The sequence below is a fragment of the Cupressus sempervirens genome, chromosome 8, assembly GCF_028749045.1.
Source record: "Cupressus sempervirens isolate cs-2001-9-10 chromosome 8, ASM2874904v1, whole genome shotgun sequence".
In the NCBI taxonomy this organism is placed as follows: domain Eukaryota; kingdom Viridiplantae; phylum Streptophyta; class Pinopsida; order Cupressales; family Cupressaceae; genus Cupressus; species Cupressus sempervirens.
The window spans coordinates 532,533,917-532,554,302 of NC_143125.1; the positions used below are offsets into that span (position 1 = coordinate 532,533,917).

The 20,386-nt window shown below is 35.9% G+C and overlaps 1 protein-coding gene across 2 annotated transcripts in view; it reads left to right on the plus strand.

Annotated features, from left to right (window-relative positions):
• The window catches only part of LOC149543538 (uncharacterized), a 225,968-nt gene that overhangs the window by 75,552 nt on the left and 130,030 nt on the right, over positions 1-20,386 (plus strand). For both annotated transcript variants that reach the window (XR_016355646.1, XM_089798331.1), the window contains 2 exons: positions 10,251-10,316; positions 10,912-10,982. Coding sequence is in view for 1 of the 2 variants with exons in the window: in XM_089798331.1 (XP_089654457.1) it covers positions 10,251-10,316; positions 10,912-10,982 (137 nt within the window). In the remaining variant the exon portion in view is untranslated. The remainder of the gene's footprint in view (positions 1-10,250; positions 10,317-10,911; positions 10,983-20,386) is intronic.

Genomic DNA, 20,386 nt, shown 5'->3' on the forward strand with positions numbered 1-20,386 from the left:
ACCACTTGCATCAAGTGTTATTAGAGCCCATCTAGGTCTTTGGGCTTCTAAATTTTTTGTCAAAATGCTAGATGGAGAGAATGATGGATTGCCATCCGAGATGTCTAATGCAGACATAGTGAAATATTTGAAGGAGCAGAAGATAAAGGAAGATGCACAAAGGAATAGAGATGAACTTAGAAACATTGAGATGCAGCAAATGAGAGATGAGTTGAAAAGGATTAGAGAAGAGCTTGCCAAAGCCAGGAACTCTGAAGAATTTGATGAAGGGAGTGATGAAGAAATCCCTTTGGAGGAAGAAGAACAAGTACCTCCAGATTAGAGGCTGCTTGTGAGAACTCTTATGTCCACGGAAAGAAGAACCATGGATGCCAAATTAGACTTACCAACTTATGATGGGAGAATGAACCTTGATGCTGTAGTTGACTGGGTGGATGCCCTAAATAGTTTCTTTGAATGTGATTAGATTCCTGAGAATCAAAGGACAAAGATAGCCAAGTCCAAGTTGAAAGGCACTGCTCTTACATGGTGGAATATCACCCAAGGTGACAGAGCAAAGAATGTCAAAGGTCTAGTAACCACATGGACAAATATGGAGAAGTTATTCAGGAAGGCCTATGTTCCTGAAGACTATGAAGTTCAACCTCATAGAAGAAGAATGAATCTAAGGCAAAAAGACATAACAGTTTTAGCCTACACTAATGAGTTTCAAGCATTGGTGATGAGGACACAAGAGGTTGAATCTGAAAGTATCAAGTTGGCAAGATACTTGCAAGGTCTCAAGTTATCTATCCAAGATGAATTGAGTTTGACAACAATAACCATCGTGCAACAATGTGTGCAACTTACACTATTTATACCCTTACCACTTGCATCACTTTTTTTACTGATATACATTGAGGCATATTCTAGAAACATTCATTATGCAATTAGAAATTGGTTTGCCACAACAATCTCATACGTATAAAATATGTGCAACCTCAATAAGGATTCATCCATACTAATCCTCACAAGTAAAGAGTAAACTGACTTTATTCATTATAATCAGACCAAACTAGAAAGGATTGAAAACTTGTTTGCATTAATTAAATTTGAATCAAATCACCGATCAATCTATCAAAACTTATTTTCAATATCCTTGTGAACTTTCACCTAAGTTATCGATACTCCCTTATTTTCCTTCACATCTTGGTATGATACAATTCAGAATCAGAATCGTCCAAAAATCTCTGTGGAATCGAACAGGGTTCCGTTTTGAAAAGCATTGAACGAATGTGCTTTTGGCAACTCATATCCGGTCGGTTTTTAGCTGACGTAGCACTTTGACTTCAAATCTGTGTTTGGATGTGGCATTTTGACTTGAGTTTTCAACTTGAGTTTTCGTCGAATTTGGGGCTGACGACATCCACGTACCCTAAAATCTCCTAACTAAAGCGCATTCAACTGCCTTTGTTTGCTGCGAATAGAATCGTTTGTCTGCCATAAACCATTTTTTGCCAAAACAACAGCTTGCCTTCTGCTAAAATACGAAGACGCCTGCGTAGAAGACGTTCAAAGACGTAGTGCCAATGGTTTTATTCCAGAGTGCAGATGGGAGTAGTTAGCGACGATAGTGCAAATGGGTTTTTTTGCAGACGGGTTGAGCAACCTACCTGCATCGACCTTTGAGTATGTACTCAGATTTAGGATTTATTATAATATAGACCTTGCTTACAAATTTTAAATTTTTTTATCATTAATTATTAAATATTAAACTTCAAAAGACTAAATATTAATATTATTATCTTATCTTATCTTATCTTATAAACAATAAATAAAATTAGTAGATTGAATATAATATTAAATATTTTTAAAGTTTCTAAAATATTTGAACTTCAAATTTAAATTGTAAGTTTTTTTAACATATTGATAGAGATGTAATAATAATAATATTATATTATTAATAATTAATAATTATTTTTAGTATTTACCTATTGTTTAATATATGAATATGTTTTTTTCAACTTGTCTCTTGTAGATAACATAATGGCAGCTTCTATTGGTGGACCCAAATTCAAGACGGACCCAAACTCGCCATTATGGAAATATGTCACAATAAAAAGTCAAGTAAAAGGGGGTGGAACATTTGTTTGGGAATGCAATTTTTGTCATGTGCAAAAAACTAGCTCCTACAGCCACGTAAAAAGCTCATTTATGTGCCATTCCCCAAATGGGCATCAAAGCATGTGTAGGACCAGATGAGGAAGGATTATCACCCCAACAAATAGCAGGATTCATCAAAGAGCAAGAGGAAGTAGATGCAAGAGTTGGACGTGCCACAAACTATCCTTTGTTGACACAAAAAGGAAGTAGTTCAAGACCCCCACCTTCTCCATCTCATAGTGACTTTCTTGATATCATAGTAGAGAACCATCCATTCTTGGGCAGAATTGAAGAACCACCTGTGGCTGCGAAGAGAAGCAAGGGGCCGTTAGAGAGAGTATTCAAGAATGTTGCAAGGGAGATTGCAGATCAAGTTGTTGTGGAAGATGTGTATATGCAAATGGCTTATTATTTAATGTTGTACACTCACCATATTGGCAGGATATGTTTGGAAAAGCGAATGAGGCTCCGCAAGGGTGGATAGGGCCAAGTTATGAGGTGTGTACCACCTCACTAGAAAAAGAGGCAAAAAAACATAGACAATTTATTGGCTCCCATTAGAAACTCATGGAAACAAACAGGGGTGTCAATTATTTCTGATGGATGGAATGGTACCAAAAATCGACCATTGATAAATGTGATTGTAGTGTGCCCTAAAGGGGCAATGTTTCTAAAAGCTGTGGATTGTGAGGGACAAGTGAAGGATGCACAATTTATTGCTGATATCCTTATACAATGCATTGAGGATGTGGGTCCTCAAAATGTTGTCCAAGTAATAATAGACAATGCAAAGACTTGTCGAGCTGCAGGTATGTTGATTGAGAGACACTTTGAACACATCTATTGAACACCTTGTGCTGTCCACTCTCTTAACCTAATGCTACAAAAGTTGGGTAAGAAAATAGATTGGATCAAACAAATCTATGCCGAGGTTGAAGAGATCCAGATGTTCATCACAAATCATAACATGTCACAAGCCATTTTTAGATCATTTTCGCAGTTGGAGTTGCTGAAGGTAATTGAAACACTTGAACTTTTCAATTCTACATTTCACTAGTAATATTAGTTTATTTTTTAAATTTGATAATGATCTCTTTCTATTTTGATTTTGATTTTTAATTCTTCATAGGTTGCTGAGACTCGATTTGCCTCCAACACAATTGTCTTGAGGCGACTTGTGTTGGTACAATAGGCACTTGTTGGCATGGTTATTGGTTAAGGTTGGTCTCAATGGAGGCAATTCAATACAGAAAGGGAAACAAATAAAGAAAATGATCTTAGAAGACTCTTGGTGGGAAAGAGTGGAATATCTTCTTAGTTTCATTGAGTCCATCACAAGCATGATCCGTTTTATTGACATGGATCACCCATGTTTGGGAATGGTATATGATGACATTGACTCAATGATTGAGTTAATGAGAGATGTCATCAATAAAAAAGAGAAAGATCCTGAAGAAACTTTCTTCAAAGAAGTTTAGTCAATTTGTGTTGAATAGTGGAACAAAATGACCACCCCACTACATCTTCTTGCATTTGCATTGACTCCAAAATTTTATAGTGATGAAATTCTTTCTCAGTCAACAAGGGTACCACCATACAGAGATGGAGAAGTAAGTGATGGATGTAGAACAGCACTTACTAAACTCTTCTGTGATCGTGAAATGGAGGATTTAGTTACAGGTGAGTTTGTTGATTTCGTATCCTCCAGTAGTCAAAGTGTTGCTGCTATCTGTGACAAGTACACGAAGGATGCTCATGGTTGGTGGTACCTTAATGGCTATACATCACCACACCTTCAAATTCTTGCAATCAAATTTTTATCGTAGGTAAGTTTCTCAATTTTTATTCATATTGCAACTCTCTAACACTACTAATTTCAGATTTAAAGTTAATTTTATAATTGTAACTCTAACACTATGACAAACTTTCAATAGGTTGCTAGTTCTTCTTCAGCTGAGCGAAATTGGAGTACATACTCCTTTATCCACTTAGTGAAATGCAACCGATTGGCAGCAAGTAAGGCAGAACTGGTTTATGTGCATTCCAACTTGCGCCTTCTTACTCATCAGCAAAATCAGTACAAAGAAGGGGGCTCGAAGTTGTGGGATGTAGATCCTAAGCGAACTGATTTGGATTTTGCAGTTGCCACACCATCTTTACCTTCTATGGAGCCAAACAGCCACCATGCTTCTAGTTGTGCAAGTGATTCATAGGCTGCATGTGGTTCCACTAATCTTGATTATTTTGATGACCCATATGACGCTGATTACTAATAGCCTACTTGTATTTTTTTAAGTTTTAACAGTTGAATCAATGCACAATGAATATGATATCTATCATAACATTCAAATTTTGATAAATTGATATGAAACTAGACTTATAGTAAATCTGAATGATTATAGATGTGCTAGTGTAATATTTATGCACATTTATCGTAGATTTAAGTTTTGTTTGACATATTGCCTATTGGTGGATGTAGACAATGATTAGACTGTCATTTGTGATAAAAGGTCTGATTAAAACTGCAAATAAGAACTGTATTTCATAGTTTAGTATGCAGACCTTTTATGCGTGAGCCCCAATGGCTGATTAAACTATAATATTTTGAAATAGTTTAATATTAATAGCTTGTATTCTAAATTTAATTTTTATTTCTACTTTTCAGGCTGTGTACATGCATACATATATATTTATTGATTTTTACATGTTTTTTGTATGAACGTACCCAAACGTACCAAAACCTCCCTCCCCAAAAGTTGCCATACCCACGTATCTGTATCCCGTACCCGTACCGGCAACTTAGACTGTCATTTCTGTGCTGGAAGGCCTATAAGAAGGCTTTAAAAGCTGATTAAAACACCTGTTCTGACCCTACCATTTGACACATCCATTCTTTGACATACAATCTTTCACCCTGCAAATTCTCAACTCATGATGACATTCTAATCAAAAGATATCTATTGTTGAAGTCACCTACTTCAAACTGCCCTGCAATCAACATATCGGAGAACATATAAATGCATTTGGTTTTGGCTTTGAAAACAGGTCAAAAGGACACTTGGGGAAAGGAGGTTTGAGGTATTGGTTCACTTTCACATGGAGAGTATAATTTTGCGATTTGGGCTCATGCCGAATAACTGGGCGCATTTGACAAGCTCACAAAGTTGACCTTTTGAAATTGTAGGCTTGAGCATACTGACAAAACATAGATTTTTGCATACGGAATAGACATGGGAAAGTGTGCGGATGGATTTGTCAAAACTTGCAAAGTGGCACACTTCGGAGTATTTTCAGAGTAGAACATAGTGGTGCAATTGGTTTGGCTTCATCCATCACGGTTTCAAAGTTATAACATCCCGAACAGGCCTACCAACCAATCCGCACTTTCAGTTACCTGTAAAACTTTAGAAATTGTGTTTGGAAGTGCGTTTGAAAACTAGTCAAACAGATTTGTCATAAACTCAAATTTGGAACATAGCAAGACTCTGAAACCCTAGAATGTAGTGGAAAAATAAATTCTTCAATTGGGTCAAATGAGTCAAAGTTATAACGGGTCAAAGTTATAACTAGTCAAAGTAGGCTATTGGTAAACTGAGCAATGTGCACTAGCATGATAACAATGAACTACCAACATTGAGGGATTCAAACCATGTCAAAACATATCAAAATGACTTGAAATTTGAAACATAGGTTGTTTGATATGCACACTAGACACTCTCAAGGTGTTGAGTCATGAAACTTTATTGGGTGCAAGATATTCAATTGTGAACTAGGCTTTCTGTCGCTATTTGACACTTGCGCAAAAATGCAGATTTAATCAATGCTCATAATGACACTTCATGAAATGACTTGTAATGCCAATTTATCATTTTGGGATGCATGCACGTACTGAAAGAAAGATGTTAAACACATTAAACACATCATAGGCCTTAAAATGAAGGCCGGGTACATATGCATGAAAAGCTCTTAAGGGCTCATTTAGAGTTAGTTCTCAAATAGGGTACTCAAAATCAGTGCTTTAATTTTAAGTCCCAACACCTCCATTGGTTTTGTGCCTATTGTTTCACATCTCGATTGCACTGCTCATGCATTCTTAACTATAAATGAGCGAATAGGAGCTCTTCCTCTCCTGAATATTTTCACGTGACTTTGGTCGTTAATGACCCAGTTAATCAAACATTGAGCTTTTGGTAATCAAATAATCAAAGTACCACCCTCGAACAATAGTCAATTTGTAGATGTATCAATAGTTCACGACACACAATTTTAATAGTATCTTCTTATAAACAAGCCTTTAATCCCAATATTTAAGCGACTTGCACTTCAACAATGGCTTTGCTATATTAATCTCCCTTGTATTGGTGCTAGGAATACCTCTACAATCCTCATGACAACTTGTTCTTGTTATACAATAATCTCTATGCACCCAAACTCAATATTGCGATTTTGAGATAATCTCTCTACTTCTTCACTTGAGATTTTCGATTGTAGTCTCACATCAAGAACTTATTTGACGTTTTCAAAAAATAAACAATATTATGATATAAGTAAGGCCCGATAAGAATCTTACACTCGTCAAGAATTTACACCTCTGGAATAATGAAATTCTTACCGTAGACATTAATAAATTTCATTTCCACTAATCACATAGAATTATAATTTCAAAATATTAAAGGACTACTCTATTTAGCACGGGCTCCCGAATCATCATAAATTACATCCTGATATATCAGCCCATTACTCTATCTATATATCTGCAACTAAGCTCTGATTGAACCTTTGACCATACCCAACAGGATGTCAGGTTCGATGCTCTCAAACCACCGTAATATCCCTAATGGGTATTATCTCAATTTTTTTCTGAAAATAATTTTTAGAATATAAATAGATAAATTATGCTATATCACCCAGCTAATGAATCAATATGCTCGTTAAAATACTCAGTTTTAACTCTAGCACTTCAGATTTACTCTTGTATTATAAACCAGCAATAGAATAACATGCATAAAATCCAATCTTACAAATGGCAATAATAGTCAGATTGGAAACACATAGAAAGAACTTGTAAGCTTAGCTTGAACTTTGCCTTGAATCCACTACAATGTCTAATGTTCTTGTCATAAAATAAATAATTAATCAAACCTTTGTTAATGGGCCGAGTGATTTAGTATATCTCGGACCTATTTTTATTTAATTGTTTCCATAGGTAGGTGTGGCCGTCAACTATCTTTTTACACCTTCAGAAGGTTTCCCCGATGGGTATTTAACTATGACCTGTAGGTAGTAATTGGTATGCGATTTGGTTTATTATTCTTTATACTGCGAATTTTTGTTGGGATTCTCTGTTGTTCACCATTTTGGAAGTGAAAGATCTTCCCTACTTGGCTTTCCAGTTTCGGTGGGATTCAAACCTCACCCTATTTCGTCTTTGTATTACTTGCTCGAATTTGGCAAATCTGCGCACCCTCTTGTTTGCAAATTCACATATATATCTTTGGAGATTGGATTGAAACATGTGTATTGGCGTTAATTTGCATCTTTGGTGAATGTATTATTTTGGCATCTAGTTGTAGTTCATTTTACACACACCGCACAACCCATTGCAAACCCCGTGGCCTAAAACCCATACCGTACGGCCTATTCATCACCCCTCCGCACAATTGCTCCACACACCGTACGACCATTATACATCCCCTCCCACTGTATGACTTCGATTCCCCCGGTACAAACATTTGGTCCCTCCCATCGTACGGTTTCCATTCCCCCCATACGGACATCCTGTCCTTCACACAGTACGGCTTCCATTCCACTCCGTATAGACATCCAAAGGTTGCTTCCGTACTGCCTCTACCGCACAGTTACCCATTCCAGTAGTCTTTACGTTTTATTTGTAGTTGCTCCACTTCCAACAACCTCGAAGCACCTCTCACAGATTGTATGCCATACTCTCAGACTGCCATACGGTAACTGAGAAACCCTACAACTGATTCCAACAAAAGAAATCCTCCCAGGCTTACTCAAAATTCCCCCCTGCTCAGTCAGGAACATTACGCAATGATGAACCAAGGCTGCAACCAATCCACTAGAAATGGCTTGAAGGTTTGCGTTCTCAAGTCTGAAATGGAAGCTATAAGCTCTCCCAATGTTTTTCCAAGAGAAACTCAAATTCTCCAAATAGAACAATAAACCAAGCATGTCCCAAATGAACTCCTCATTCTTCCTTTAAGGATCCATCTCGTGATTCTTCGAATTCCCCTTTTGTCTTTTGTCTTATTTCCCTTTTGTCACCTTTTTCCCTTTTAATGAAAAGATACTTTTTAAAAAATAGTTTTAATTGAACTCCAAAGTCACTTATAATTATTTTATAAAATTGACTTGTCATTTTCCACTGTCTCAAAAAATGGAAATTACAATGCAATTTTTTTTTTGCAGAACCATAATTTCTCCTTTTGCCGAGTCCTTTCTCAAGTATCTTTTGAGTCCAAGTCCGAGTCCAATTTTTTAGGCTGCTGAGTCTGAGTTTTTCAACTATGCTTAAAGGTATGAATTCAAATGTGTTTCCAACAATGGAGAGGGAAACCTTACCACTACTAATGAAGTAGGTGAAGTTTTAACTCCAGAGTATCTTTGCCCCAGTCTTGGTCATTTATCTAACAAATTTTTGAGCCCTTCTCTTGCATTGTACTTACACTGGTTGTGTTTTGTTTCTTCATCAAGTTTCCACAAGAAATTGGTTGAAATATTGTTTTCCTCCAAGTCTGAACTAGAAAGCAATTGAAGAACTTTAGGATGAATGCAACCAAAGAGAGATTTCCATAGGCTTCTAAGTAGAAGCTCATGTGATGGTATGGGCAACCTCTTCAATTGTGGGCTGTTATGATTCTTCTCCCAAGACAACTCAGCATTGAGTCATGTTTTTTTTGAATTCTTTTTTGATCCAACCTAGAAGTAATTAAAACTATTTGTAATTGAATATTCTTGTTTTTTCCAACTTATATTCATTAATTACCTTCAAGGTAATTAATATTATTTAACTGAAGATCCTCCCTTTTATAATTTTTATTTTTCCTTTTAGACATGTTTCCAATATATAATCATGGGCTTTTCTAATAAAAAATTTCCTCTTTTCAAAGTTATAAATTAAAGTACCTTTTGGACAACTTAATACTTTATTATTATATCTAACCCTTGAAATCCACCCTTTAGTCTAGTTGGAATAAAAGTAGGCTTATGTCCTTTGACTTGATTTGGTTCAAAAAAGGGGACATCGAACAAGCTGCCAATTTTTTGCAAACTGAAATTTTTCACAAATCAGGTGGATTCAAGGGTCTGAAATTTTTCATAATTCAGATGCAGTTGTTTAGGAAATTGCTACCATCCCAACTATGGATCTCAGGGGTTGCTGTAAAACCATTTAATGAATCTTGAGGGGATATGTTAAACACATTCCAACAATCTTTTTGACAGTGTTACCCAAGAGGATTCGAACCTGAGTCCCTGCTCTGATATCACTTGTAAGGAATTGATTTGGCCATTTCCTTAAAGGAGCACCTATTCAGGAAACTGCTACCATCTTAGTTAAGGATCTCACAGGAGGCCATTAAACCATGTCAGGGACCCTGAGGGGATATGGTGGACACATTTCAACACTTCAATAGCTCAAAGAATTTAGGACATCTTCCTACTTCTTGTTTTTAGCTTAAACATCTTTGTAAAACTTGTAAGATATAAAAAAGTGGACTAAATGTTATAGACAACAGAAGCTTTTGAAACATAAGTGCTTGTATTAGAGAAAACGATAAGATTTTCTGTCATGAATTTAATGCAATACAAAAAATTCATATGGGTACAACAGCAACTGAGTTAGAAAACAATATAATGCCCACATTTGTCTTTGATATTGATTATTGAAATAGGTCTATTTTTTAAAAATATCGAATTTTATACCCTGATTAGGGCTTTCCTGTATGTTGAGATCTTCAAGTTTGGCTGCCATTGTAGTCTACCCAGATGTTTTTGGCCATTATGTAGATAAGAGAACAGTTGGGCTCAGAATATCTATTTATCTTTGTTTACGTTGTCTAACTGATTTCTATCCAATGGTGCAGGGATGTATGCCTACACAGAGTCAATTGAAACAGGCTGGAATGCACTGGCTGATTAAGGAAATTAATGTACGTACAACGTCGGCATGTCTATAGATTCTAGGATGTTTATTTATCTCTATTTTAATCTATATATCTGGAGTTTTCTCCCAGTTTAAGAGGAAAGAACATTCATGGTCAGACTCTCCCATTTGAACTGTTTGCACTCTGTCTCTATTATGGAAATTTCTGGGTGGTTAACTGTTAGATTATTTAACTTCATCATAAGATGATTCTTCCCAAGTAAAACCTTGTACCGTTCAAGAGTGATTATTTTCTGGTTTGTAAAGTCCTATCCCTGTATTCCTATTGTTCAATACTTCAAATTGTACTTAAGTGATTCTCTAGGGTCCACGCCCATAACTATCTATTAAGATTGTAGTTCACTCTCAGCATGATTCTATGACTACGGATGTATAGCACATGCTTGGGCACTGCATTATCAATCATCTGTTTTCAATGATGAGGCAGCATTGTGAGTGGTGAAGTCATCACCATTGTTTCTTTTCTAGCCAGTCCACATGTTCTTTGGATTCAAAGTTCTACAATGGTTAAATCAACAAGCTCTCTTCTGAGTTGGCGACTTTACATATATTGTTTCACCTGTTTGTGTATTCATTTGCAGGCTGCTGGAGGGTTTATATATGTTGCTCAAGTTCTAAATATGCATGTGAGTCGCCGTCCAGCTGGTTATTGGTAAGCCTTCTAAAGGCTGAAAAACAATCCTTGAATTTCTTATATGAATATGTTGAGTTTGTAAATACAAAAATGCTATAACCACTCGGTAACGTACACGATTATAGAAATCATGTGACAGGAATTAGAGACAAGTGTAAGAACTAAAGCTGTAGTTGCCATACAAACAAGATATAGAAATCTTCATTACTTGGGTTAAATCTGAGTAGGGTGACTTAAGGGATTACATGCTTGGAAATTTACCAATGGGGAAAGAGATGAAATGTTGAAAGCCCCAAGTTTTTGGATTACATTCACCATTTGTTCCCTCTTCTAACAAACACTTAAAAGAGTGCTTGCATGCTAAGTGGGTTCCCTTGCCCTGTAATTTTTAAAAAAGTACACGAGGAAGAATATCACTAGTATAATTACTATGCATGGAAAATATGTGGGCTAAGTTCCACAAAAATATTTTTGTTCTGATACCTTTTCCAATTAAAAAAATGATTGGAACCTAAAATTTCTGGAAACTAAAAATTATTTGGACTGCAAAGAAAGACCCCAACAAAATATGCAACAAGCATTGTTTGCAATCAAATTATTACGTCTAGGTAGTAAACATTTAATAAAGTGAAACATTTCTGAAGGAGATGTGTACCAATTCAGGCTTGGTGATCCCCTAGGAGAGTATAGTCCCACACTAGAAGTTAGGTTTCCACATACTATTTACATATAAGCATTCCAATCCCTACGTAATATCATTTTCTAAGAGTCTGTTTACTTATAATTTTAAGTGAAAATCTGAAATATTTGGAGAAGCAAGTATAATATTTTAGCAACAATGGAACCGGCATGAAATTTTAGAAAAAATAACTCAAAACAGGACATTAGAATTACCCAAATTCATTAGATAAAAATTTCCTCAAAATTTTTATGTGCCAACCTAGGCCTAGTAATCTCGATGTATATTTTAAGCAATGCTTTTCTGTGAGGAATTAGTCTTTCATAGACTAGCCACATAAAACCATTCTATTGCCATTTAAGATATATTATCTTCCTCCAGGCTTAAAAGTCTTTACTATACTTTTTGTATGTGAGCCAGCAAGTCCACGTGGCTCGTTTCTTGTAATCCTAATTTATTCTTGAATCAGCATCAACTTAATAGGGATTTGTATTGAAGCAATAGTAATTCAAGAGCAAATAATGAAGGAAAATATTAACTAGAAAATTGACAAAAGTATTTATCTTGGAAACCTTAGCATGGGGAAAACTAGTCTAAGAATATGGCCTTCATGGCTTCCACATGCTCAATTATGAAGGCATATATTTTCTCCGACACCTCTTGGGAATGATCCACTCTTGATTTCTCTTTGAACTTTCTTGATTCTTCTCTGCAAATTCTGCTATTCCTTACTCCTAAGTTCTCAAGAACATGAGGAGAAGTAATGCAACATTTCCAAACTAGAGACAATATAGAGTAGATTTTGAAAAGCTAACCAAGTGACCTTTTCCTCTTTTACGCTTGATTTTGATGACCTTAGAAAGTTATTGTCTACTGAGTTTATGATAGTTTTCTGTTGCAAGCATTTGTATACAAGGAATTTCCTTTTTATATTCTACTCACATTATAAAGAATTTTATATCATAGTTACAAGTCTACAGTGTATATATTTACATGGATCCACCTAGATTGCTTCACCCATGTGAAGTGTTATTATCTCCAAAAACCACAATTTGATTAGACGCGTAAGCATTTTGATTGTCTCCCTCTTCACCTATTTGGCTTGTTTGGGGTGTTGTTCTTTGGGGTATAAGCCCATACTCTTTGTACTTAGTTAACCCATTAACATTTTGGGTTTAATGGCTCACCCAAAAACACCTTGGCATAGTATCAAAAGCACCCCACACTTGTACAACTTGGTAGGAGGTGATTTAACCAGGAAAAATCAAATCCAATTCTAATCTCAATTAAATTCCTTGGAAATGGTTTCCCAACAAGGATAAGAAGATTTATCGAATAACTAGAAGTAGATATCAAGTACCCTAGCATCAATCTATCATCATATGGCTCATCCTACTAGCTGAAAGTCTATGGCCAGACCTGGAATTTTTGATCTCCTTCAAGGCCTTATTATTATAAAAATTTTCCCCCTTTGAAAAACTTTAACTCCATCACTAGGAAGGTGTGAAATGGGGCAACTTATATTTTATTATAATATAAAGTGAAAATTAGTCACTTTATTAATATTTATTTAAATCAAACAAGAAATAATTTAATTATTTCCAGTTTATTCATAAATTGATCATCTAGACTCCAAACTGAAATTTGATTGATGCCACCAATCCAACGATAATTCCTTAATGCTATAGGTGAACTGGCAATGTCCCCTTAAACATAGGGATCTTACCTAAAAATAGGAACTGCAACCAAAGTCTCCAGAATCATCCTATAGGTTCCTTGATTCATTCCGATTGACACTCAGTCAATCCCTAGAAAGTAGAACCCCCCCTTTAATTTTGGAGGTTGTCTCAAATTGCTCAAAATGGCTCACAAAGTTCCTATGTAACTCTACGAATCTCTGAATGAGTCCCCTATCCATACTACTGATCTATGTGAACCTGAATAATATGCCAATCTCGTCTATTTGCTAAAAAGTCTAAGGAAGGGACATTACAAAAAGCCACTAAAAAATCCACCACTATATTTTAAAGGGCAAAAAACCTACTTTCCTCTTGCCCAGGTTTAAGGGCTTGATTTAATGCACATTTTCAATTGGAAAATGCCATGTAAAATTCTAGAATAATCTTGGAGGTCCCTTGATGCGTTCTAGTCAACTCCCAATCAATCCCTAGAAAATAGTAATCCCTTCTAAACTTTAGGAAATTGTTCCAAATTGCTCAAAATGGATTATAAGGCCCCTACAAGCCTTTGAATATCCATATTGCTGACCTACGGGAACTTGGATAATAGGCCGATCCTCTGCTATTTGCTGAATAGTCTAAGGAATTACAAAAAGCCACTAGAAAATCTACCGCTATATGTTGAAAGGGTAGAAACTTACTTTCCTCCTGCCTAGGCTTAAAGGCTTGGTTTAATGTGTACTTTCAGCGATGTGAAATGTAATGTCCCCATTTTGAGCAGTGATCAAAGTAAATGGATTTAGCTCATTAATAGGTCCTAGGCTAATATTGGTTATAAGAGGACCCTGTTGTTGAGGTTTGGCTCTTTAGAAGACGGTGGTGTTTTTTATCTCCGAACCCTTCATATGTTCTGAGAAATTGATATTTAGAGGTCTTTGATTTGATTTTGGGGGACTTATTATTTGTAGTAAGTCGGGGGATGTTAGAGAGGGGCCCTTACTATTTTTAGCAAGGCATCAAGATTGACAATGGGAGTAGTGGGCTAGTCAGTGATGAAGTCATAATCATTAGATAATGGTTATTTATGGAGCTATGGCATTTAATTATTATTAAAGTGTTAATTTGATAATAATTAATTATTTTTAAGGGAATATGATATCTACTTCATGCGACTTTATTATAAAAGGTCAAATGGCTTGAGTGTTGAACATCCAACATCAAGGTTGACTTTTTGGAATTGAGTTTAATAGTTTGTGCTATGGTTATTTAACTATTAATAGGGTTTTACTTTATTAATAATTTATAAAAGAGCTTGTTATAAATTTATTAACGTAGAGTGTGGGCCGAAGTCATTAGTGAAGGAAATTATTTATATTATGCGTATTGACACCCAAGACCAAGGTATAATTAATTATTAATAAAGTCAACCTTGTATTTAATAACAAGTGAAATAATATCATTAACGTGGCTTGAGGTCTCATGGTTCAATTTGGTGAATTTAATATTTAAATCAAAAGAAGGTGAAACCGAACCATATTGGGAATGGATGTTTTGCTTGTTCTTTGGGAGATCTCTGGTATTTGCCAAGGGTTTCTACAATTGCTTGGAGGATTGTGAATCTTTCGAGTTTCTAGTACTTTGAGTTGGTGAAAGACCCAATGATATTGTGCAATAGGGAGACGGTTTTAGACATAAGCCATCAATGAGCCTAAATTTAGAGGTTTTGATAGATTTTCAGATCAATTGCAAATTACAATTTCTACATGTGTAAGAGTGGTGGAGAGCAGTCCCTATCATATATCTTCAAGTTACCAAAGGCTACTAGGCAGAAATACACAAAGCCATGTGGGAGTTTTTGGCATTGATGTAAGGTTTCTGGTTCCAACGCATGTTTATTGTACAGGGTAAATGGATATTTATCGCATTAAGAGACTAGAATGTAACATAGAACACAATAAGAACACAATAGTACTTTATTCATATAAGCAGATATACAATCACAATTACAATAATGATTCATAATTCCATTCGGATGATGTACACATACTTCCCGAAGGGGTGACTCAATTGTTACGCAACCTTTCAGACGTTAACTAATCCCGTTGGCTATAATATAGTTTTTACTGACAACATCATCGCCCCCAAAAGAAAAGTCATCTCTAGACGATAAAATAGAGAAAATAAAACTACTAAGTACATCAAGACTCAAAACAAACTAAGAAGAAGAGGCTTGCGTCCCTAGTAGGGCGGGTGTAGTAGACGTCCTCTGTGCCCGTAGCTCACTCAACTTTGCCTGCAACTCATGCACTTGTTGTGTCCGGGCATCCAAATCCACCTTGGCCTGCACCTAAAGCTCTAGTGCTCTCTTCATCATCTCAACAATGTTCCAGAGCTCTACCTCTTTTTCATCCGACTCCCTCTTTGCGTCCCCCAACTGAGATACAAATGTTGCCTTCTCCAATTCCCTCTCAGCAATGAGTGTTGCCTGTTCTTTCTCCCAAGCTATCTGTTGTGCGACCAAACTGGCTTCTACTATGGCTAATTTGGTAGCTTCCTCCTCCCAAGCCCTTGCTGCTACCACTTGATCTGCCTCACTTCTACGTAGAGCATAGTATACCTCCTGATACGCTTGTTCTTTTACTCGCATTAGGTTCTCAATTTTGCTCTCTGCTATAGGCTCCGTAGCGGTCCACTTTTGCCACATCTTAGGGGTTTCTGTGTTCGGCCATCCCCTTGCCACAAAAATAAGCCAAAAGTGCATAAAGCAACGATACTGACCAAAGGATCCATTTCATAATCAAAGTCGATAGAGCTACCAAGGCATATCAAAGAACTACACAGGAATAGTTGGATCCATCATAAACACTAAGTTGTTCATAATCATAGTAGTACGTTAACATAGGATGATGTGCGTTCACAAGACTAGAGAGTCAAGAACGTTACTATAAGATTTCCATTCCAAGGTTACATTGAACATCATACAAAGGAAAAAGTCAAATACAAATGAGCCTCCAAAATCAAGTCACCAAGAACATGAACATGAAGAATAGAAGATAACCTCAATCACAAAATCACACACAACTATTTTGACATCAAATACAACACAAAGAAAATCTAGGTATAGAGCAAGTATCATTATATAATAAACCCAATTTCAACATAGTATACACTTAGCTCCAAACTCCTTTACTAAACACATGATGAGAATGACATTTACACTAGGCAAAACTACATTATGTTTAACACGCTTGATGATTAAGCAAAAATATACATATCCAAATCTTACCTAAGCCTTGTAGCAACAATATACGGAAATGACATATATAGCTAGTGACATAAATGTCCTAATTCACCTTTTAAGTAAAATCAAACTCTAATAGATATACTTTGATTTGTAACTCTAAAGTATTAGCTGTAGAATTCAAACTTCACATGTTAGACTTAAAATTACTAGTTTATATACTTAAATTAATTTACTTATCTTATTAATAAATAAAATCCTAACTTCTTATTTGACATAAGGACACACAACTACAAGTCTCTACCAAGGAATATAGACAAGGATGAACCGATATCAGCCTTTGCAAAAGTCAGAAATTTCATCTCACATTTTTAAAAGCATCCATTCCACTAGGTTACTAATAACACAACTAGAAGAATAAAAAAATCAAGAGTCATTTTAGGATAAGATAATGTAATCTTCATTATGCATAATATATTCCACTAATCAATATTACTAGCATAAAATAGATAAAAATTACGAATAAATTAGTTATGTGAAAGCCATAACACACCTCCAATAAAGCTTGCCAACCGATTAATAGATTAGACCGAAATAACAAGTAAAAAATGTTCTTACTAGCCTATAACCAAATGTACCTACTTCAAATTTCATTGAATAACCAATTTAGCTAGTTTATCCTACTTGGTAATTTCTAGCTTATACTCTGTCACACATTAAGATATCTGATATCTAAGCTTTAAAAGAGCTGAAATTAATATCTGAAAGATCGATAACTATCTTCCTAACCTCAGATTTAAAATTTCTAAGATGACCTAACTATTGCAATCATTAAAACATTGCTACAAGTATTGTCGCGTTTGACGAAGAAATCCGATAATTAGAGAGTTGAGATCTTAAACCTGTTATTGAGTACGAAAGAATACTAATTTGGGATAAATTTAAATTTTGTTTTGATGTAATTACTAAATCATGAGACCAAGATATAGTTGGATCTTCGTCACATACCTTAAATCGAAAATTGATAAAGAGTATCACAAAACAACTCATCCAACCGCCCAGTGACCAACCTCTTATCACTTCGCCTGTGTTATTTTCCTATAACTCCCTCTCTCTATTTTATCCACAACTTGCAGCTACAAACTTCTACTCACTCGCACCTCCTTCAACAATCCTCTTTTCCTCACATCAATTCTACTGCCACTCATGGCAGTGCCTTCTCTCTAAACTGATCAATTGTCACCTTCCCTACATGGATCCTTCTAATGGTGCCCAAGCTCAGAAAAGACTTTGCCTCCAAACTCATGTGCCTTAGAAAGCTGTTGTGCATTTTTGTTCTCTCTAGTGCCCCTATCTACTTCGACGCCCTTTCAAATTTATGCTCTTTCCTATAGTAATATTGGTGTGATGAAGAGTACTCCCCTTAATGCCACAAACACATAACAAAAAACATAAAACAACAACAATTTGTAAGAACAAAAAATGAGCTTCTCATTATCTCCAAAAGTATGGAATTACAGGTTTTAGAAATATAACATGCGAAGCCACATGGGCATTTTATTTACAATCTTCTGTAAGACAGAGCGACGGACCACCACCCAGAACTGTCCTAGAAAACCCTATGAGCCTTTCTTATATATGCAATTTTCCACCGCTGATGTAAGCTAGATTGCTTGCTAGTCCTTTCCTTCTCTAAGGATTTACCTAGGCTCTCTTCTAGCCTATTAGAGTTCCCCTTTGTCACCCTAACCTCAAGAGGATATCTATCCTACCCTCCACACTTCACCATCCAGTTATACCAATGATTTTGCAACTTACACTCTTCCTAAGGACATTCCCACCTACTCCTCAAGATCACAACTTTACCAAAAATGGACATTCTACCTTCAACATGGAGTGAGGAATGCAGCCAGATGGTCTTTAATCTTCCCCTAACCTTTTGGACTCAAAATCCATAGGTCTTCTTATCGATTCCCTCAAAGTTGACAAAAGTGTACTAATTAGACTTAGTAGAATTAGGCCTCCAAAGTTGGTTTTTGGGCTATAACTCCAAATTTTTGTTAACAAGGTGGCAAACTAACCTCTATTATGAATACCCTTTTGGGAAAGCTTCAAGATTTTGGGGGTCTTAGGTCTTCAACCTGTTCGTACACCCCTTTGCTATTTTAATGCCTAAAACCAAGGGTTTCAAGCACTTCTAATCAACATTCACTAGGGTATGATGAAATTTATAACCAAAATAGTCTTGGAACCTTCTTCTTTCCCATGTGGCTTCCTCACACATCCTTCCTCCTCTAACACTCAGATTGAACTACCCAACACATTCAATCCATCCAAATTAGCTTGCTAGGACTGTAATCACTTAGCCATGCACCAAAGGCTCGCTAGGGCATCACATTAAAAATAGCAGCCATGGTTTTCCAGGCCTCTCTCTTGCTATGTACACTATACAAGGGCTCCTCTTCCATATCCCCAAAAACCATGATGATTCCAAGGTAAGGATTTATGGGGGAGCCATTCTTCCAAAAGTTGTCAAAACTGAACCAATGAACAAACTAATAACAAAAGATTTAAAAAGTATGAACAAATGAACTCTAAACAATCTGAACTCTAAATCAAAAAGTACTATAATAACATGAATTACAAGAATCCAAAGCTAAACTGAGGCTTTCAATCCATCAATGCATTCTTGCAATCAAGAAAATACAAGAACTATATCTTTGTAATTGTATTTTGTGTCTTTATTATCAAAACTTCACTTCTGAAAAACTCCAACCCTTGCTATGGGTTTACTTCATGGTTTTATATGTTTCCCAAGAGGTTTTAGTCAGTCAGAGTAACCATCAACCTCAGATTCACAACATGCCCAATTCCTGCTTAAATGTTGTCATGCAACTTTTCAACGTTGCTGACAACTTTTGCATTTTTGCAATTTTTGGACATTTATCACTTGGAGCTTTCCAAGCAGGTCCAACATCCATTTATGATGTCTAGACATGGTTTAGCCCTCAGAGCATCAATTCATATGATCTTGAATATTTTGGCATATTTGACCACTTTTGCAACAATTTTCATCTTTTTGATATCTTTCTCAACTTTTTGCCGAAGGACAATGTATGACCTCCGACCTATGCAAAAGGATGTAAAAACATCATAGAGTACAAAACAAGTTCAAAACCATACCTTCCTCAGGTTTCTAGGGCATAAGACCCATATCCCTAATCTTGCTTCCTAACAACCTAAACACAAGGTAAACAAAACAACTAGAGTGGATTGAGCGTAGTCAAATCCACCTAGGAGCAACCACACATGACCTTCTAAGATCCACACACAACCAACTAACTTGGCTAAGGTCAATACAAGCCAAAACCAAAATGTACAGTTAGGACTAGGAGTTAGCCTAGGTGCTCCTACACCAACCGCCCAAGAAGATTCTAGAATTTAACCCTAACCCTTGAGGCTGACCAACCCTAAAATTATTTTATTTTTTATATTTATTACATTAGAGTCAGCTCAAAATAATTTCAAATTATAATTTTAGGTAGCCCAACTTCCAGAGGCCATAACTTTTTAACTGTAACTCCAATTGGCTATTTCAATCACTTTTTGGAAATTATAATTTTTGATCTACAACACACTGACCTTGTAAGGACTATTTGTTGGAATTCAACCTCGTAACGAAGCCTCTAAGGCTTTCAAAATTGAGCTCAAATATTCAGTATCGAAAATCCTCAACAACTTCACCAAAACAGATGTGATGGCAATTAAACACAACTAGCGGATTGATATATCTAAGATAAACCTTCACTTGTGAAATTGTACT